Source organism: Phoenix dactylifera, chromosome 13 (assembly GCF_009389715.1).
Source record: "Phoenix dactylifera cultivar Barhee BC4 chromosome 13, palm_55x_up_171113_PBpolish2nd_filt_p, whole genome shotgun sequence".
NCBI lineage: Eukaryota > Viridiplantae > Streptophyta > Magnoliopsida > Arecales > Arecaceae > Phoenix > Phoenix dactylifera.
In genome coordinates this window covers 8,538,616-8,560,550 of record NC_052404.1, presented here as the reverse complement: position 1 = coordinate 8,560,550, position 21,935 = coordinate 8,538,616, and the positions used below count along the sequence as shown (strand labels likewise).

At 38.2% G+C, this 21,935-nt stretch overlaps 2 protein-coding genes across 3 annotated transcripts; one reads left to right on the top strand and one right to left on the bottom strand.

Moving 5' to 3' along the window:
• The first annotated feature begins 4,074 nt into the window (after positions 1 to 4,074).
• Positions 4,075 to 10,162, top strand: LOC103722178 (ABC transporter I family member 6, chloroplastic-like). The gene is made up of 7 exons (XM_008812638.3): positions 4,075 to 4,511; positions 4,608 to 4,658; positions 6,078 to 6,104; positions 6,198 to 6,299; positions 7,210 to 7,332; positions 8,854 to 9,030; positions 9,813 to 10,162. Exons 1-7 carry the CDS (start codon positions 4,185 to 4,187, stop codon positions 9,897 to 9,899), a joined length of 894 nt encoding a protein of 297 aa, XP_008810860.2. The 5' UTR covers positions 4,075 to 4,184; the 3' UTR covers positions 9,900 to 10,162.
• A 1,304-nt stretch (positions 10,163 to 11,466) lies between these two features.
• On the bottom strand, positions 11,467 to 14,683 carry LOC103722179 (flocculation protein FLO11-like). 2 transcript variants are annotated; one of them, XM_008812641.4, is made up of 5 exons: positions 14,333 to 14,683; positions 13,783 to 13,876; positions 13,372 to 13,457; positions 12,114 to 13,100; positions 11,467 to 12,034 (listed from the first exon to the last, which is right to left on the bottom strand). In XM_008812641.4, the coding sequence occupies exons 1-5, from the start codon at positions 14,333 to 14,335 to the stop codon at positions 11,615 to 11,617; spliced, it is 1,590 nt and encodes a 529-aa protein (XP_008810863.1). In that variant the 5' UTR covers positions 14,336 to 14,683; the 3' UTR covers positions 11,467 to 11,614. The 2 variants fall into 2 exon arrangements, with proteins under 2 accessions (XP_008810863.1, XP_008810861.1); XM_008812639.3 differs by having other exon boundaries at positions 13,372 to 13,498; positions 14,333 to 14,680.
• Between the last annotated feature and the right edge of the window lie 7,252 nt (positions 14,684 to 21,935).

The window sequence follows — 21,935 nt, the reverse complement described above, 5'->3', positions numbered from 1 at the left end:
GTCTTCGACTGCACAAAAATTTTAGGATTCGATAATATAATGTCAGTCCTTGGCCTGATGGAATGTAACAATAATTAAATAACCAAATTGTTGTCTCAACCAAAAAAAAAAAAAAAAAAAACCCACATTGTTTCATTATATTATTTCTATTAAAATTTATATTTATTTTTATATTCTCATAAAATACTATTTTTATACAAATACTTCTAATATAATGGTTCTCCTAACATCGTTAATAAAAATCATATTTATTTTAATTAAAAATAAAATAAAATTTTGATATTACTTTTTTATTTTTTTTGCACTTCTACACATTAAGAATATTTTAGTTTTTTTAATTTGAATCATTAATTTTTTAAATGGTGTTAGATGGCGTAAGTACATATGCAAAAACGAGGATAAAAAAGGTAGAATAGCAAAATAAGTGTTTTATGAGGGTGTACATGCAAATATTACTTTCGGAAGAATATTCATGCAAAATTCGATATTTAGGAAGGTATTTATGCAAAAAAAATAATAATTTAGAACTAATATGGAGATTTGAATTGAAGGAATGATTTCTTACTACGGCGGAGAAGTTGTATAATATTTAGTTAAATTCCTGTTAGATATGATACTCTTTTTTTTGAGTATACTTAACTTTAAATCTTTAGGTATAGACTAGTATACGGCAATCTTTGTATAATGTCATGGCTCGAAACATTTACAATTACTAATAAGACATTGCAGACTTGAATATAATAAACTCTTTTCTCAATTTTGTAAGGTTGATATCCTTATAAGAATAAACTATGAAATAAATTATATCAGTAAAATTAAAAAATAAAAGTTAGCACTTAAATTTAGAAAAATAATGTGTAGAAAATTATTTTGATAGTTTCCAAAACTACTAAGATATAAAGAGTTGTAAAGCTGAGGTGCAACCTTTTATCCTAGACTACCAAAGCACTTTTCTTGACATTACATTGTGCCTATAATTAACATTGTACAAGTTGTAAAAAATAGGTGCAGCAGAAGTAATTTAGCATCAATATTTTATGAGTTCTATGTGTAGTGCAAGAATCACTCTATCCATTACACTCTAGTCTCAAGATGCCTCACTTGATTTATGGTGCACACTGCATGGTCCAATTTTCTTTGTGATAGTTTCATTCCTGCTTTGGTTGTGGCCTCAATCTGTATTTAAATCTTGCAGACACCCATGTGTATAATTAAAGGCTAGCATTAAAAAAAGGTCCCCACAATATGGCCCCATCAATAAGTATTTCACCAACTAGTATCGCTTGCTAAGGTTTCTAGTTAATGGTTAAGTGGGTGCATGCAGTGCAAATAATAATTAAAAAATTTGCAGGGACCTCATCAACCTCAAATATTGTATAGAGTAGGGTCATCATTAAATCTGAATTGCCTTGTAGTTATAGGTACATGCATTTATTACAAGATGGCTCCACATTTGCCCCATGCTCCTACATAGACGGCGAGGTTGATGAGACCCCCAACCTGCCCAGCCAAATTCCAGAAGGACTGGCGGAGGCCAACCTCGGTCAAGACTAAGACGCAGGCCAAATACACTATCCGCCCAAAAGATGGTTCCGCAATCATCTTCTTCATCCTCCTCAGCAGAAACTTGGTGTGGGGTTTGGGACCGCAACGCCCCGCGGGCCAACATAGGTCAAATGAATCAATTGGCCATCCATAGAAGGTTAAGTATGAAAGAGAATACAATAATACCATAGGATAAACTTAAATTATGATGTTATTTTATCTATATATATTTATGGATATATTAGTATAAAAATTATACTTTATTCTATCATAATTGGAAAGACCGATATCAGTTAACAACCATTATAATGGCTTGGAGTAATTGATAAATAGATATTTCTTTTTTTTCCTTTGTTGAGAAATATAATTGGGATGCTACCATCTTTCATTTATCTAAATTATATTTATAAAAGTAAACACATAATATGTTTATGTATTATATCTAAAATCAATAAAATTATTTTTGGTTTGTATAAGAGCATTGTAGCATTATCACCATCACTAGTTATAAACCATAACCACACTCTTATATCATTAGGTTTGCTTGCTAATTGATGAATCATTGATAAAATATTAACTTGGAGCAAATAGAAAGGGGACTTTGGTTTTCTTCTCAATATACAAAATATTAACCTATCTATACTTGTCAGTCTCTGAAGGCAAGGAAAGCAAGTAACAAATTTTGTATCCATCGTCCTATCATGCACTTTATCCATGTTAAAACTTGCACATGAGACTATTTCATATATAAAAGCTGAAAAAAAAAAGAAAAATTCTTTCGCAACGTATGTATATATCTTTTGTTGCTAATAGAGAATCCTTTGCGGATTGACCTAGTCCAATTTGGGACCATATCCCATAACTGTATCTCTTATTCATTTAAGAGCATTGACTGGAGGTGACGCTGATCAAATCAAGCCCATTGTTTGGTTTTCAATTGAGCAGACATAATTGATCATGGAAGATGGAACAAAGGGGACCAATCCATTATCCACCAACCATGGAGAATTATTATAAATATTTTCTTCTTTCTAGGTAAGCTTATAGGCATGATTGGCCTTTAGTTTATGATTAGAATTTTTGGTGGTATGACAATCTTCTCTTGTTTGACAATTAGCTTTGAAATGACCTACAATCAAAAATATGCTCATATATATTGTTTCAGCTAATAAAGTGTCACTCTCGTAGCACCAAAAATATTACATAATAACAATTCTAGTTCTAGTCAATGCAAGAAACTCATGCAATAAATTTTGAACATACCTTTTGTCCTCAACTTCATGCAAATTTCTTCTTATACATGTTATGATTGGTTCAAGAAATTTATTTGACTAATATTACTAATTTGAACCATGTATTGTATCAATTTTTATGTATTATATCAAGGCTCTCAAGTCACATCATAATAGAATACACAAAACAGACATCTCCTACAATTTCATATCAATTAATAGTTCCAAGTCTACTCGTATATATAGCCTTCCAGCGAGCTACTTCTGTCAGAAAATTTGTTGTTGATGGGGAGTTTGGTTATGGTTCTCTTTTTTTTTGTGTGTGTGGATGCGCATAGAGTGTGCCCCATGTGTGTGTGTGGCTAAGGCTAGTTCTACTTTAATTTTGTAACTTTATCTAAATCATGCTTTCTCTAAATTCTAATAGGTTCGATACAGTTAAAATATTTATACACATGTGTGTATGTATGTATATATGTATATATATATATATATATGTATGTATGTATGTATGTATAAAGAATTTTTTATTTATATATCTTGATAAATATTGAAGATTACGGGCACATCCTTGTAAATTTACTATCGATATTATATTCTCACAAATTTTATATATATATATATATATATATATATATATATCTTTAAAAATTATTATCTTTACATAAAATATTTTTTAAAAAAATTAATTTAAGAAATTGATATACTTAAGAATATTATAAATAAGAATATATCAAAACAAATAATGAATATTTAATATAATTAAGTAAAAGTAGGTGAGGGGATGAGGTTATTGAGATAACCAAAAAGATTAATTTAAACAAGGCTTCATTGAATTGAAAAAGATATTTAGGGTAAGGGTGTGTAGCTTGATTTTGGGTAAGGTTGGATCGATGTTGAGTTGAGCTAAGTCGGAAAATATAAAACTAGAATCTAACTTAATTTTAAATATGGTTCAATTTCGACCCTAACTCAATCCGCGAGTCTTTCGAAAATAGATCAATCAAGTCTAATCCATTTGGGATTGGATCAGATCACAGATTGATATAATCCATTTATTATCCTAACTTATAAAAACAAGGATCAAAGAGAAAATAGGTTTAGAAATGAAATAAATTAATTAGAATAAATGGATAAATTTACACATTGTCTTTTTCATTTGAGGATAAATTATTTTATTCTCCATTGTGGATCAATTAATTTAATAATTTTTTGCCTGAAAAAAAAAAATCAAATGATTTTTACCCTCCTCCGTCTCCCATAATAACATAAAAAAAATCATTTTGGCACCCGGTCGCTTTTTATCGTGCCCAAAATTCCCTCGCTCTCATCCGACCACCATCAAAAGTCCAACCTCCTGGCGGACCGGGCGCTCCCTCGGCAGCTGCGGAATCTCTCTTCGTCCTCATGGCTCTCGCCTTGTGCTCTTCTCTCCCCTTCTCTACCTCCACCTCTTCGCCGCCCTCCCTTTCCCCCCGTCTCCGAACCTCGCCGACGGGATCCTCCCTAATTACGATCCCTTCTCCCCAACGGATGCGAGCCCGTTCCCTCCGCGCCCGCCCGTCTCTCCGGCCGAAGGCCACGGTCGCCGTCGACTCCCCCGCCGCCGGCCCCGACGCTCCCCGTAGCGGTCCGCCTAGGGTTTTGCTGGAGGTGAAAGATCTCAGGGCCGTGATCGCGGAGTCGGGGCAGGAGATCCTTCGTGGTGTCAATCTTACCATCTACGAGGGCGAGGTGGCTCCCCGTGCCTCCCTTTCTCTCTTAGTTCGTTTCTAGTAATATATCTTCCGCAAACTTTTAAATTTTTAATCCTTGGTTTCGGTTGAATAGGTTCACGCGATTATGGGGAAGAATGGGTCCGGGAAGAGCACATTCGCAAAGGTGATTCTTTTATATTCTTTTTTTTTCTTATAATTTTAATTTCGCTCAACCTTGATGAATGTCGAGACAACCAGTGGTGTTAATACAATGGCTGAAGTTGATATATTTGGATTATATAAGAACGGATTACTAATCAAAACTGGAATTTTGTCATTCTAATTAGTAATTATGCATGTAGAGCGAATTAGAAAGAGAAGAGGAAAAATGGAATAGCATAGGCTTCCACCATGTATTATTGGGCTGCGCTGAATAGTGCATGAGGCTCCATGATGCTGGTATGTTTATTTTTACTAATATCGGGCTTAAGTTAGCATTTACAAAGCGAACATTGATGGTTAGGATGAACCTATAGTAACACAGTTACTACATGGTTTGAACTTAAATTTGTTGCTGGACACCTGAATAAATTATTGCTGCCATCTTTAGTGTAGTTACTAAAGTTGATGTTAACACTGAGTTTTCACACCAAGACAATGAGGTGCACCTAATGCAGAACTCTTGGAGGAGAGCCAATCAGCTAAAGATATTAAAATAATGAACCTAATGTAAATTCTTGTCATAACTTAGTAAGAATTCCTCTCCTATAAATCGTTGCTTGTGATCCTACTAATGTACATTTGGCATTTTCAGCTATTTTGTACAACCAGAAGCGAATCTGCTTGTCTAGTCTGCAACTATGTTTCTGCATAGCTTCAAAATCTATTCATCAAATCTTAGGCAAACTATATGGCATTGGCTTTATGAATTCCTCATCATCCTTCCTTTGTATTAAGATTACACCATCCACCCTGTCATCTTGGGTTTCCTTCTGTTGATACATATGTGGTTCTTGACAAGGCTCATTAGATTCTTGATGCGTGTGCTCTTTCTTATATAGTTGGTTTCCATCTATTAGCTATAACTTGTGCAACTCCTGCACTTAACATATTCCTAACCTTATTCATCCTTGTTTTATCACACATCAAACTATGCTCTTCCCTCTCTCTCTCTCTCTCTCTCTCGCCCCCTCCCTCCCCCCTCCTTGCTGTGTGTTTCCCTAATCTTGATCTTTGTTCCGTCATTCTCTCTCATATCTCTATAGCATAGCTACTCTAATTTAATTTCATAATAATTGATGTAATATTGTGGGTCAGGGACATCTTCATAATGCTAATACTGTGATACTTATCTAATCATCTGATGTTTTTCTCTATTCTCAAGGTCATGTTAAAAAGGCTAGTTAACCAAATCAAATAGTCTCACTCCAAACCTTAAAGTATGGCTCAGATGCATCACATTAGAAATGATCTTTGAGCACTTAAAGAGTAGTCTTGTTTGATGAGACAATTGGACTTATTGACATGATCTCGTTTCTTCTTGACTTCAAGTTTTTTATTTTTATTGCTTTACAGATTTTTGAGGATGGTCTTATGTATACAGGTTCTCGTTGGTCATCCGGATTATGAGGTAATTGGAGGAAGTGTTATCTTTAAAGGCGAGAACTTGCTAGAGATGGAGCCAGAGGTAAGGTCTCATGCTGGGCTTTTCATGAGTTTCCAGACCCCTGTTGAGATACCAGGCGTAAGCAACTTTGACTTTCTGAACATGGCATATAATGCTCGAAGAAAAAGGCAAGGGCTACCTGGACTACCTCCTCTAGAGGTTTGGATTCTTTTGCATTATTGTTTGGTTCCAGTAGCTATGACTATCTTGCTCTTATTGTAGTGATTTATATTTCTTTCTTATTTTGAAACATATGAACCTGAAATATTGTAACAAGCACTGCTTTGGAGTCATCTTTGGCATACCATGACTGTCCTATATGGATATTGTGCCTCTGTATTTATCAGAGTTGATAGTTATTTTTGCTTGAATGAATGCAGGAAATGAATGACTCTACTACACAATTTATCTCAATCTAAAATTTATTTTGTAGTGACAAGAAAGCATTCTTCCTTGATGCCATGCTCTGCATGGGCTGGCTTCTGATCTCTGTTTAACCATAAAGTAAGAATTATCTGAGATGGTGAGTAAACATTATTTTGAATTTAGAGAGCCAGCTAAAGTTACCGTGCCTGTTGAGCAGATTTTCTTTTTCTTTTTCTTTTTAAATTTTCTGCTCAAAGTATTTGCATACCATCTTTTTACTAGGCGCGTCAAGGTAAGTGTTTGCTTTACCTGGATTCAGTCATGCTTTACAAGTTTGAGAATGACTGGCAAAAATATTAATACATATAGAAAAGGAATTAGTGTGTTATTTGCCTTGAAAGCTGAAGATACTGGTTCTTTGATACTAAACATTATTATGACCGTCATAATTCTGATGTTATCAATGAAGATGCTGTGCATCAGTGATTCCTACCTGTCATTGTCCTGTATAATAGAAGATTGCTAGCTAATGCTTGACTATGTGTAAAACTTCCATGTATCCTTCCATTTTCTGCTTCCTTAGCTATATAAGTGAAGGGAAGAATTTGTATCTATGAATTTTATATTGTTATTGTCTTTTGTTTGCTTCTTCTTCTTTTTTTGAATGTGGATGTTTTAATTTCTAGTTGTCGCATTTTTACAGTTCTATAGTTATGTGTCTCCCAAGGCTGCTGCTGTTAATATGGATCTAAGGTTTCTGGACAGAAATGTGAATGAAGGGTTTAGCGGTGGTGAAAAGAAACGCAATGAAATTTTGCAACTTGCGGTATGGAATCTGATCTTTGCATTAAGCAACAAAACTGAGTTATTTAACCCACAAAAAAATCATACCAATTTTTGTCTTTGACTTCTGATGATTTTTCATGATGGGGGCATCTTTTTCTTACAATGTGCACGATTACATTCTGAGGAATTGTTTTAGTATAAATCAGGTTCACTTTAACTTCAAAATCTCACTTTCCCCTTTTTCTTAGATCTCATAATATTTTTTGCATCTTTTCTCAGCAAATACCTTTATCTGTTCTCATATGATCATAGAAGACTTGTTCATCATTATATAACTTAGTAACACAATTTGGCTGATTCCACTTTAATAATTTCTTGAATATTTCTTTCATAAATACCATTTGATATGCTCCTTATGGTAAAATTATGATAATCAAATATGTAACTTGATAAATAGGCTAAAGCTGTTACGAGGAAATAAATTACACCCTTTTTGATGAGAAGGAAATAAAATGTCATTTGACTATATTACTATAACATGTTTTGGAGGAAGCGAATATAGAGAGACCTGATAGCTTTCATTGGTTTGCAAAGAGTTTCCACTACCAATCATTGATGTGCAACATAACGATGACTTCAATTTCAATGTTCCTCCATAAACCGATTTTTTTTCCAATTTTATGAAACACTTAAATTATTAGAATATAACCATCTTAATCTAATTGTAAACTAGATGATTTAACTTTGATTTATGAAATAGACATTGGTGAAAAATATGGTGTATAAAGTTTAAGTACAATTTCAACATTTTTGTTATTTGAAGAGATGGAAAGAAGACTCACTGTGCATATCTAATATTATGGACTCGTGCCAAACTCCAACTACTTTACAGTCACAATAGCTTCAAGTTACTTTAGCTTGATGATTTGAATTGCATCAGCTTGTACTGAAGTTCCCAATCTTGTGGAGTTATGATAATCCTGAGAAGAGTGTAATTGTAGCCTGAGATTTACCAACCCAGTAGTTTTTAGAAATCTCGGTGATCATTTTTCACACATCCAGTAAGTAGATTGAGTAAGCTCCCACACTGCATTCATATTCTTGGATATCTTGGTCCATAATGAGAAGTAATTTCTCTTAATTGATTTTCTAGAGTTGCAAGTGGGTACCGTAGGGAAGATGACAAGGGCACTTGGTGGGGGCACCTTTGTGCCCCACAATGGAGGCATCTGATTTTGCTTCTACTTCCAACCATGGCAGTGTTCTTTAAAATGACTCAACGCATCATGGTAAACAAACTTCGGGAGAGCTGAAAATGGAAGGAATCTGGGAATCAGAAGTTGGGCAAGGTTATGGTTTATGGATATATTATACACATTCTCTTTACAGACTATACAAGACTCCATATTTCAGTCAATACTCTTATAAGTGAAAACTCTATTGGCAAAAATTGTGATCATTTTTTTGCTTATGTTTTTATAATTATATCGTTTAAGTCTTGATACTTACCTCATTTATGCTATAATATATTCAGCATCATGTTGGCTTCCTGTGTTTTCAGGTTCTTGAGGCAGATTTAGCAATTTTAGACGAGATTGATTCGGGGTTAGATGTTGATGCACTTCAAGATGTAGCAAAAGCAGTTAATGGGCTTTTAACACCCTATAATTCAGTTTTGATGATCACACATTATCTACGCCTTTTGGATTGTATCAATCCCAGCCATGTCCATATCATGGTAAGAGACATAGATTTAGAATCAGAGAATAGCATGAATGGTTAATTGCTTATTTTTTTTACTGACTATTATTCTGTCAAATTTGTCATACCACTTTCGCGTGTTTTTTTTTTTTTTATGTAACCTGTTCGTGCTTTTTTTATACTGCTGCTACCTTTCAAAGAATGGGACTTTTAGGCTGTTTATCAAGAAAATGTTTACTTGCCATCAAGATGGTATATTCCACTTTGAATCCTATTCCTGGCATGCAGAATATACTAATTTGTTCCAGGACTTCCTGGCTATTGTGGTGTCTTAACCTGAGTTGCAAATTCTGAAAAATGTTGTATTGTCTTGCAAGTATTAGTCTATGTGTTTAGGCCTCCTATTTGCAGTATCTGAAGAATGTTTTGAGAGTTGACTAGTTAAACAAGGGCTTCAACCACTTAAGTAAACTGAACTGCAAATGCTATCTGCAAATGATAGCATATGCATCTAGACATTTTTTTTTTTCATTCTTCTGGTATTCTTGGGTAGTCCAATGTTCAGGTCCTGTACCCTCCTACATTATCCTGTCTATAAATCTTTTGCTTCTTTTCCCCCTAGTCCAGTATTCACTGTCCTGACAAACAAAGCCCCATAGCATGTGAATTGGGTCCATTTGAAATTCATTTAATAGTTGTGTGGTCTTGATCAAACAGTTGATGGTAAATTGTAGTTGCTGCATCTATGTTATTTTCTGCATTAGTTTATGGTTATATTACTATAACACAAAGCCTTTTTCTTCACCTGGATATGTTCAGGAGGAAGGCTCAATTGTAAAGACTGGTGATGTTTCACTGGCAAAACAGCTTGAGAAGGAGGGCTACAAAGCATTTTCTGTTTTGTGATTGTGAAGTTAGTATCCAAATTGACCTAGCTTATTCGTTTTCTGCCTTTTCCTGATTAAGAATTGTAATTTTTTGTTGGACTACATGCATAAAGTGATCATCTCATTTGGGTACATGATTTCAAAAAACAGATAACGTGACCATACATATTGTTGCCAGATATCACAAACCATATGTATAATGTATTTGATGCATCAGTGGAAAGAAATGTTATCTGATGTAGTGTTTAATAATTTATCATTACTCTCCATCCTTTTGAAAAATTTGATAAATTGTTGGCATCAAAATGAATTGGATGACTACATTGTGATCCACGATCGAATAACAGGAATAATGCATTCGTAAATCATTCTGTTTTCCTGAGGTATTGCAGGCAGATTTCTCCAAGTCCATATTCTCTGTAGTGTTTGGAACTTTTGGATATCAAACAGCAATCAGTAGCTACCAACTGTTGCAAACTAGTGATAATTGACCCTTAACAATTTAGCCAGCTAAAGCAACCACTTATATGACTAGTCTTGTTTAGTACCCATCAATAGTTTACCATGTGTTTGCCAAGTGTTGACACCATGCAAGAGCACCAAGCATGATGCACTCGCTATCTCCTTCAATCTCTTCTCTCCTTCAATTGTTGATTGTTGATTGTTGATTGACTGGGGCAGAATATGAAGACCATCTTTCCTTTTTCAAGTCCATATATCGGAGCACAGAGAAAAAAAATCCTTAAATTTCATATTCCTGTAATCAGTATTTTTTTATTCAAAGTCTCTTTTTTTTCCTTCTTTCGCTGCCCTGCTGGTGCTGCCCCTGAGTAAATTAATAGGCATCACTGTTCTGTTGGTTTACTTTTCATTATCTTGCATTTTGGTGAGTGAATCAGCAATGTTTATTGTAATTTAGGTAAAGATTGCTCCACTCATGATATTAAATAAAGGACAAACCACAATGGTGACTGTAATTTAACTAATGGTCACAAACCACAATGGTGACTATAATTGTAGTTTTAAGGCATTTTTTGTTAAAAAAAAGGATTTTAGGGCACCTACAGTACATTTTTGAACAAAAATAATGACCTAACAGTGGTTATTTGTAGGCTGTTATGTATATGCTATTTTGATTGTAACAGTGCAATGTTTGTTAAATATTTTGATTTGATTGTTGCAATGGCTTGAACATAAAGATCTTAGTAGTTTTTTTTATTTAGTTTACTAATATTTGATATTTATCTACCTTGTCATTTTTTATATACAAAGTAAATTTAATAAATGTAAAATGCTATAATGTTCATCATGAATCAGCAATCAAAGGATATTAAAAAGTTAAGTTTGTGCAACGTTGAAATAATGATCAGTTGTTTGCAATGTTTCAAAATCATGGTTCTTGCACAGCTATAAAAACCAAAGGAAAATAAGTGAGTGCGCACTTGGACACACATTGACTGACTCAAATCTTTCTTTTACTATAGTTTTTTTGCTCTTTGTTGGCCATGTGTTCGCATCTTTCTTTTTCAAAAAAACTTGTTTACTAAATGCACACCTTCTGTTAAAACATCTATCAAACATGAGCATAATGCATTAAAAGACTTCTATAATAATTTATAGAATTATAAGAATACACCTAGAATTGAATCTTCAGAAGAAAATCTTAAAACATAAATAACATAAAAGGAGAAGATCAGCAATTACAAAATTACAGGGGCAGCAAAACCATATCTCTCAAATAAGGCTGAAAGGTTCTGGCAGTGGCTCGAATCGATGATCGAACACAGGGCTCTGGTTGCAATTATCTTCGATGCTGTGCAGCCAATTGAAGTTCTTGGAATCCTCTTTGAGCAGAATCGCATCATATCGGGAGCTCTCATAGATATCCAGCTCATTCACTCTCACAGCACCAGACTCCCTCTCTGCAGAACCAACCACCGCCTCCCCATCCTCCGAGATGGCCAAATTGCTGTCACTGGAGATCATTCCATTATGATTTCCATCCTCTCTACCGGTCAAGTCCGACATTCTTTCATCATCATGAGGTGCTGCTTTGTCAGCAGTGGGAACAGGCAAGGCTTCTGAAGTAGTTGGGCGAATGCTCTGGGGGAAGAGAGAGGCCCCACGAATGCCCCCCATGCCTGGGCGGATGTCCTAGAATCAAATTAATTAGAATGCTTCAGCATTAGAATGTTGATGATTTCACCAAGTATGCGTATCTAAGGAGCCTCACCATATGCCTGAGAGCCATGTCAAGTGACTTCTTGGAGATTGTCCTTCCGAAACCAGTGCTTTCTGTGGATGAAGATGGCTTGGTTGGTCTCCCGACAGCACTCTCTGATGCAACAGACTTATGGATTTCAGGTAGCCTGACATCTTGCCCATTGCTGCATGGTCGTTCCTTTGGTGAATTGTGTGAGAGCCTGCCTCGATTCAAGCTCATGGAAGCTGCTGCCTCCAAATTCGGTTTTGCCTGAACTGTTAATGGCGCTCCTGGTCGCTGCTTGCTGGCAGAAGAAATGGGTCTTTCAGGCAGCTTCGTCCTGGGATTTGGTTGAACCTTGTGCAGGAAATCTGGGAGAGCTAGCGACTGTGCTGGAGGAACTCGAGCTCGCGGTCCCGGTGAACTAGGACGTAATCTGGGGGCAGGGTTTCTGCTATTTGTTGTCGGAATCCGACCGGCAGAAGGGCAGCGAGCCATAGCTGGAGCTGGTGCTGGCATTGGGGTGCGGCGATTCGGAGTCGACGGTCTGGAGTTCGAGGTAGTTGGAGCTGGGGCCGGGGTAGTAGGGTTGCGACGTGTTGGGGTTGATGGCCTGGAATTCGAACGAGCTGCTGAAGTGCTTGAACTAGAATCTGAACTAGTAGAACGAACATGAGGCCGGCCGGTCGGAGTAGAGGGTCTCGAATTTTGCAATTGTCTGGGTTTATCTCCAGAAGAGCTGGAAGATGTTCGAGTTTTGGAAGGGGTGGATGGACGTAATGGCACCGGACGGGAGGCTGGGGCCAGATTTGCCTTTGTGGTGGATGCAGTGGTTGGGCGTTTGCCAGGGGTTGTGGGTCTAGAGGTGAGTGAGGCTGAGCTAGCATTGAGGTGTGATGTTCTATTGTTATTAGAGAGAAAGCTGGGGGAGTTTGTACTAAAGAGAGAAGGACGAGTGGCTGAACTACTTCTGGTTGGTCTAGTAGATTGCCCATTCTCTGATTGAGACACAGATAACTGCATGAGAAAATGGAGATGTTGAGATCCCAGTTCTTAAAGGTAGGGAGTCCTGATTTGGTTAGATAAACAAGCATACATTTTTATCATACCAAAGGAAACTTAACAAGTAGGTATCAATTAAGAATCGCAAATTGAGTATAAGCAAGTCATGTCCCATAAGAAACAAAATTGAAGTTTAAATGTAAATTATATTGCAGTAAACTAGTTGTTACAGTTATATCGCAAAATTATAGAAGTCTTCAAGGTAACAGAGGGAGTTGAAGCATACCCTTGAAGCTTTTGTGGTAGTTGAGACTGATCTGACATTGGAACTGCTCGTTGGAGCTGTTGAGGACAGTTGATGTTCGCTGGCATCTGAAGAAGAGAAGAGAGGAGTGCCAGGGGGAGTCAGAAGCCTGTTCATTGAAGTCAGATGAAACTTGTGCTTAGCTTCCAGATTCTCTATAACAAATATATCTATGTATTTATTTATAATTTTTCTCATGAATCTATGAAGTGCAGCATATAAAAAAGAAACAGTTTGAAAAAATTAACATTAAGTTGGTAAAAAGAAACAAATTATTGTCAATCGATACAATTACGTATAAATCCAAAAATTTCAAATCTGGATTTCCAGAGAGCAAAAAACGAGAGTTATTTAATAAGAAAGGTTTGTTTTTTTTTAAAAAAAATTAATTACCAATCATAATCGCTTTTGCCAATGTCAGCCGATAAGAGATCGTCTGCTCCACTCCTCGCCAACTTTGCTGGTCCCATCGATGTCTCAAGCAGTCCTGCAGCCGATCACCATCACTACCATAATTCATTATGTCATGCAGGAATATGAATAAAATGCTTGAAACATAATTCAATCTCAATCTAACATAAATGCATAATAAATCTTTGTTCCGAATGACAACGTAATACTTCAAAAAGCAAAAAGAAAAAAGGAAAAATATAGAGAAAAATGCAGCTAAAAAAAAACAAAATCTTTGTCCATAAAAAACAAAGCAATCTAAAGAAAAATGCGAGCTCCAATGATCACGACCAGTTGCAGTAGAACATACCCGAATTATAGAAAATTCTGGAAGACAATGAATCTTGATAGAACAATGTAACCAAGATTTAATGTTATAGTGGAAGACAATGATATTTTGATGACAGAGAAATTCTGGAAGACAATTTTGTCGATTCTGAGAGAACGGAGCAAAGATTCAGGAAGAGGAAAGGAAGAAAGCATGGATCCAAACCATTCTGGCTGCTGGATTCGGTGGAAGAGCTGATCAAAGAATTCCGGCGGATCCTGGCGAAGAGATCCAAGCTCTCGTCTCCGTCCCTCGACCCCCCTCCGGCGGCGAGCCCCCTCCCTCGCCGGAGATGCTGCGGTCCGCCGGCCGCATTCCTCCCGCCTGGAAGATATTCCTTCGATATCCGACTCATCATCACTCCAGCTCTCTTGCTCGCATCCTCATCATCTTTAAGACTGGAGACAGGCAGAAATTAACATAAGATAGATTTTTTTCCCCCTCTTTTGGTCAGATCTGACTGAGAGGAAGGACAGGGGCGAGGGAGAGAGCATTAAATGGAGCAGAGGAAAGTTTTGAGAGCGGCGCTCTTTTAACTGTCACTGGCTCATTGCCGTTTCTTTGTACGGTAATTTCCCGGGTTGAAACAAGGTTTCTTGTAACGGCTATTGTGACGGTCTCGACGAGTTGTCGTTAGATTACAGCATTCCTCCGAAATCGCCCACTTCAAGTAGGCGAAGCGTTGATGCAAAAATTAACATAAAATAAATCCAATTTTTAGTCTGATATTCGACCAAGTCTCCACTTTTATTTTTTTTAAAAAAGACTATAACTTTGTTGCAGCTGTTGAATATACATTACTGGTATTTAAAAAAAGAACACACCATTTAGGTGCTATTCTGCTAAATTGGTCGTTATTATAATTAGAAGGATGGGAATCAATTAATCTTATTTTATTAAAGTATTATCTCTTTAAATCAAAATTTCTGTGTTAATTTGTTCGGCAATTTTTTATTAACAGAATGGTGATATGATCGAATAACATCATTATTTACTACTATTTTCTATTATAGCACTAATTTAAGCGATCATTTTTTATTTCAAGAGATAAGTCGAGGATTTTATCAAACAAAAGCGACCTTGGTACATGGTAGGAGTAAATGATGTGTTATTAAAATCTCATGACCAAACATTTTATACTAACTACTATATAAATATATATTATGTTTTGCCAAAATAGTTTTATATAAATAAATAAGTTTTCTTTCGGTAGTGTTTATTCAGGTATAAATGTTCCAAATTCAAGTATTGGATAGCGATTTTTTAAAAAAAATACAGCTACATCCATACACAAGAGACTGTTTGTAAATATTTTTTGGCATGTAAAGAGTTTTTTTAATATAAATTATCATCTCATTTTTTTTAAAAAAAAATAAAAGTTTAAGGCTGGACTGAGTAAACAACAATTTTTCTTTATAGCCATCAGACTGATCAACTCTGATGGATTGTGAACGGCGTTAGAGAACCCTACGGTTGAGAGGGGTAACGTGTCATGCTTGCCTCTACCTAAAACGGAAAAAGAAAAGAGAAAAAAAAGGAAAACCTTCGTTTGGACGGTTCAGATGGCATCTTTCTTGTCCAGTTGCGTTGGGCCTAGTCTTTCGGCAAGTCACGTGCGTCCATCACTATTTTTTGGCGTCTAACTCTGGACATGTTCTCGTCGACCTTAAAGAACGTCAACGCAGTCCAGCGATCACGTGGTCCAACACATCCACACCGTAGAGATCATAATCGACGCCGCGCAGCTCGTGGATGAGCTGAACCCGTCAGTCGGTTGCCGAGTCTGTAGTGGGTCGACTGTGACTTGTCAGCCATACGATGCTCGTCGGATGGTCCCTGATCGTGACCGCCATATGGTGGTAACTTCGTCTTCGTACTGCGTGAATCTTATCCGGGTCTAATCGCATTGTTGGTTCATTTCCCCAACAGCCTTGCGCCATATCACTGTTTGTTTTTTTCTCACAAGTATGCAGTTGTTGTTATTACAAATTCTCATTGTTGGGAACCCATGAGTTCGCTTCACTTTTTTTTTTTTTGGTTGAAGCTATCTCATACAAATCAGGTACAAATACATCCAAAAAAATATCAAAGAATAAAAAGTTCCAGCATGCACTGAATAATCTCCTCTCTTCTAGCCACAGGATCTTTCTAGAATAGTTAGCCACATATGAGGCCACCGAATTTGCTGCCCCATTGGCCTCACGATACACGTGCTTTGCCTACAGTGCTATTCCACCACTGATCGTAACCTAGATATCTCTGAATAGTGGGTAGTGCTCGCCCATCTCCTTCACACCCTGCTAAATTCAACCAATAACTATAGCCGAATTGTCCTTGAGCACGACAACATGGGCTCGCAGCTCACGCCACACGTAGCACATGCCAATTCAGGCTATTCACAGTTTTGCTCCGAAAACCGAAATATCGAAGATTTGGAAGCCCCAACACTTTACATACTCTCTCTCTCTCTCTCTTTTCAAAAAAAGAAGAGAGAGAGAAAGGTTATCTTCATTTAATCATCTAGATGTTGACAAAATTTGAATATATATATATATATATATAAAGGTGGTAAAATAGAGTGTACTTGTTATTTATATTACTGTTGCTATCACCGTCGTTACTATCTTATTTACATTATTTAAATGCTCGAGCATAAGAATCTAATTCCATTAGGAGGGTGGTTATTAATTTCATAAGACGCGGTTTACTACCCATTGCTACAGATGGATTGAGTCGTGGATTCACTCGGTGATTCTAGAGAGGTAGATTGCTTTCGAACTTATGATTCTCTCTTAAGTAAGGGGGAAGGCAACAGCTACAAAAGGTGTTAGGGACTTGGGAGACCATAAGATGGGATCGAATGCGATGTAATTGTCATGAAAAGAAGATCATAATAGATCTTGACGAGTCATGCTCAAGTGGACAAAGCATTCAATCCTTCTTGCATAGGCCTAGGGGGATGCATCGGTGGTAACCCTATGGATCTCCGAGGATTTGGGGAAGATGCAGATATTAAACCATTTTAATAATTAAAAGAATTTTAATGAGCTTATAAAAATGAATTTCATACTTCTGTAATATTAACTTGTCTACAATACATATAAGTTGTAGAGAATAATACAAATGTATGTATACAAAGATGACAGGATATATCTCGAGAGGGTTCTGCTACAATTATTGATTGGTTATGGGGGATAGATCGATCCGGTGACGGTCATCCATTGCTTCGTGAGACTTGAAGATTGGTCGAGGGAATAGATTTCTTTCACGCAGCTCATGTATATCGGAAGGCAAACAGTGCGGCGGATTGGGTCGCATCCTTTATTGCTTGGCATGCTGGAGAGTTTATATGGATGGGTGTTGCAGATATACCCTGTCCTCTGTTTCTGCTTCTTTTTTTTTGACTTGACATGTTGTACTCACGTTAGAGTAATATAAATGCCATTTTCACAAAAAAAAAGGGAAATAATTCATCGGCTATAGCGTATGAGACATGGATTAGCCGGTTGGCACGTAGCTCTCGTCCGTTGTAAGAGGATTTAAAACATGGATGATGGCATTTCTATCATGTAATGTAAGCTTAAAATTAGGTTTCGTTTGTTACTATGGAGTTCGATGTTGATGCTAAGGCTCATGATTAAAATGTTTGTAATTCTGCATTTAATTGATGAAAGCTAGCTGCAGCTCTCCATTCATAATTGAAAATTGAGCTGAAATGGATGCTTTTGTTCTTTATCATGTTGTTCAACAAGGACATGTTTGCACCAAGGGCTTCTCAAATTACCTTGGAAAAGAAAACCATGTAACTCGTGTCTCATCAAGCATGTGATGGAGATCTATAACGCTGTTGCAGCGGGCCAACGGAGAAGATTATGTAGAGGAAATACCGAAGCCTATCACCAAATAAATCCTCTCTCTCTCAAATATTTTGTTTCTATTATTTTTTGTCCCAACCACCACAGTCCTCTCATGCCTCCACGGTTGCTGTCTCATTATTGAATGCCTTATTTCACAGCTTGCGTTCATATCTATTCTTTGGATCTACTGTAACTATCCATACTTATCCTTGGGATAAAGTGAGAAGAAAAAATTTTGTAATTGGACCAACGATTTATCATCCTATTTATAGGGAGGGCAGGGGAGGAGGGGAGAGGCTAGTGGTAGATCTCGGAACAGACCACAACTCATACAAAAGGCCGGCCAACCAAAGCTCACCATGAAGCTTTTGGATCACCAACTAAAATCCACCATGTGGCAAGCCCAAAAATGAGCAGCTAATTTCAAATTTTAAAGACTCTCCATAGTTAGCGACACATTGGTCGAAATCTCGAGCAGCCTTTGCAATCACGCCAGCTAAATGGGTATTCGATTTATGTGCTCGAATTTTGGGGCGAGCTACTCTCAGAGGACCTTTCAAGTAAGTGCTCACAGATCCTAATAAACCATCAAGAACCTCCTCTATTTTCTGAACATCCTAACTTAGGCATTGGAGGGTTTTCCGTCAGTCACACTCCGGCAAGAGGGCTGGTTGCGGCCAAGACTCCGATGGCAGTTCATTGTTCCGAATTGTAGCCTTGCATGACTGGAAGAGTTCGTTGCCTAGTATTTCAGCATCTCTCTCGCTCGGCGCCTGGGATAAGCCGGATTCTGGCGGCAACACTATAGTTGATTATTGAAATAATACTTATCCTTGGGATAAAAGATGAAAATGTGCATTATTTTCTGCACTAAAGCGGTAAATGAGGATAGTTTTTAATCATTTCAGAAACAAAATGGGTTTAACAAGAGACATCTATAAAGCTGATTTAAATGGATTTTTACCATGCTAAGTCTCTTATCCAACCCTTATCCAGACTCAACCCAATTACTTGCATTGAGCTTTAAAGATGCTTGCTTATACTCTCCTATTATCATACCTTTGTTCCCTTTACAGCAAGAGATTTGTTCATGTAACCGGTGTACCTCTTGCAGAAATAATAAGAACCTCACCTTTTGGACAACTTTGCTGTGGGTCCTATGAATCCCTGTCATGAAAGGCATGAGAAAACATTCATCTTGGATCAAAGGCTTTTCTCCCTTGTTAGAAATAAATATCTAAATAAATGCTGTCAGGAATACTTAATTCTTCATAGCTGACCTTTGCCTATTCCTTGGCAGCCACGGCATCCCTGGACACTGAAAAGGTCCATGTTTTCAGGGGACTCATGGATGGAGATAGGCCCCCTAAATGAAATGGACATCACAACACAGTAGTTCCTCCCTCACAAGCTATCATAAATTGCAGTGGAAAAAGTAGGCACATAAATAAACATCAGATAAAGGGAACAAATTTATGATAGAACAAATTTTAAACAAGAAGCCCTGACCATCATGCTTTCATGCTTGGGGAAGTAAAATCCAAGATAACATTTGAAAGTCTCATTTGGAACCGAGATTATAGGGCTCGTTTGGTTCGCAGGAAATATTTTTCCTCCATAGGAATCATATTCCTAGGAAGAGGATACCTAGGAAAGTACTTTTGGCATGTTTGGTTGACCATGAGAAAGTGACAAATTTCCAAAGTGCTTATGTTTAGTTGACCATCCATTTTCCTGTAAAAATTATGTATAATTCTTATTATGCCCTTAATAAAAATTAGGTCTTTAATGCTTCTTTAATGCTGAAGGGTCTTTTAGGAAAAAAAATAAAAAAGAAGTGATTCCCACCGGGTGGTTCTATATACACCCCCCCTATTGCTCAGGACACCCCCCAAAAATTTAAAAAAATTAAATACTCTCTACACCCCCCCATTTGCTAAGGACACCCCTAAAAAATTAAAAATTCCTAAATTACCCCCCACCCTTCCCACCCCCTCACCTAAATTGCTCTCTACACCCCCCAAACCCCCCCCCACCCCGCTCTTCCCCTCCAAAACACCCGCCGGCTTCTCCCTTCCGCCCAAAAAACCTCGCCTCAAGCACCTCCCCGGCCATCTCCCGAGCAACGAGCACCTCGCCGGCGGAGGAGGAGGGGGGAGGCGGAAGAGGAGGACGGGGAGGCGGGGGGAGGCGGAGGGGGAGGTGGGGGATGGGGAGGAGGAGGAAGGAGGACGGGGAGGTGGGGGAAGAGGAGTGAGAGGAGGTGGCGGAGGAGGAGGGGGGAGGCGGAGGAGGAGGACGGGGAGGTGGAGGGGGAGGTGGAGGGGGAGGACGGGGAGGGGGAGGACGGGGAGGTGGAGGGGAGGAGGGGGGGGGGAGGAAGCGGGCGCAGGGGGGAGGGGGGGAGGAAGACGAGGCGGAGGGGTGATGGGGGAGGCGGAGGAGGAGGAGGAGGAGGCGGAGGAGGAGGACGGGGAGGTGGGGGATGGGGAGGAGGAGGAGGAGGGGGAGGGGTGATGGGGGAGGCGGAGGAGGAGGGGGGAGGCGGAGGAGGAGGACGGGGAGGTGGAGGGGGAGGTGGAGGGGGAGGACGGGGAGGTGGAGGGGAGGAGGGGGGGGAGGTGGGGGATGGGGAGTGTTAGGGTTTCCCAGTGCCCTAGGGCGCAGCGGAAGATACGGGATTATAAAATTTTCTTATAAAACCCATTATATGAAACCCTAATAAGCCAAGATCACCTTAATAGTATAACCAAATAATGTAGAAAATATAATCTTGGTATAGAAGAATACCTATCACGCTATATCCAATATGTCTGAAGATGTCCTAAGGTGCCCAAATGTTCACCCTTCGATGTTGATCCACACAGGAATGGGTTCAAGACTCTAGCTCCACCAAAACTTGATTCTAATTGTTCAATCCTTCCAAAGGATTTAATTGGCTGATTTTCCTTCACTTCTTCCTTTCTACCTCTAAAACATTCACTAGCCTTTTTGTCCTAAAGAAGACCCTCTTGTCTTGGGTTAGGACAAAAGAGAGAGGCTTGTAAGAAAGAAGGGATAAGGGAGAGAGAAGGAGAGGCTTTTTCTTGGATGATCTTTAGAACCCCAAGGCACCTCCTATTTATAAGAGATGGAGGGATGCATCATAAAGGGATGCATCCCATCCACACACCTCATCATGATGAGGCATGTGCCAAGAGATGCATCCCATCATGATGGGGTGCTAAGGAGAAGGGTGTATCAACTTCTTTCTCACATCTCCCTCTTAAATTCTGATGATCCAAGGGCCCAAATGCAGTGAACCAAAGCCAATGGTCCAGATCTAGGTGCCATCTAATGGTCCAGATCAAGACATCATCATCCAGGGTGCCATCCAATGGTCCAGAAGTAAGATGCCATCACCGATGGTCCAGATTCAGGCGCTGAGCAACGGTCCAGATCTTTCATCCAGAGAGCCATCCAGTGGTCCAGATTCAGGCGCTGAGCAACGGTCCAGATCTTTCATCCAGAGAGCCATCCAGTGGTCCAGATTCAGGCGCTAACCAGTGGACCAGATCCTTCATCCAGGAAGCCATCCAATGGTCCAGATGAAGGCGCCAACCAGTGGACCAGATCCTTCATCCAGGAAGCGATCCAATGGTCCAGAAGTGAAGGCCCTATCAAACCCAATCCAATTGGGTTTAACCAACTTAAAGAAAACATTAAACCTAATCAAATCAGGTCTAATTAAAGCCAAATGGGTTTCAACTCTTGGCTAACCCATATTAGGTCATGATCTAATCATATTAGATCAACCAAATCTAAGAATCATATTCGAATTTAATTTGAATCAGGAGCTAGGGTTTGCAATACGTGCTAGCATGTTCATCTTGCAAACATGATCTAATCCAATTAGACCCTTGATCAATTCC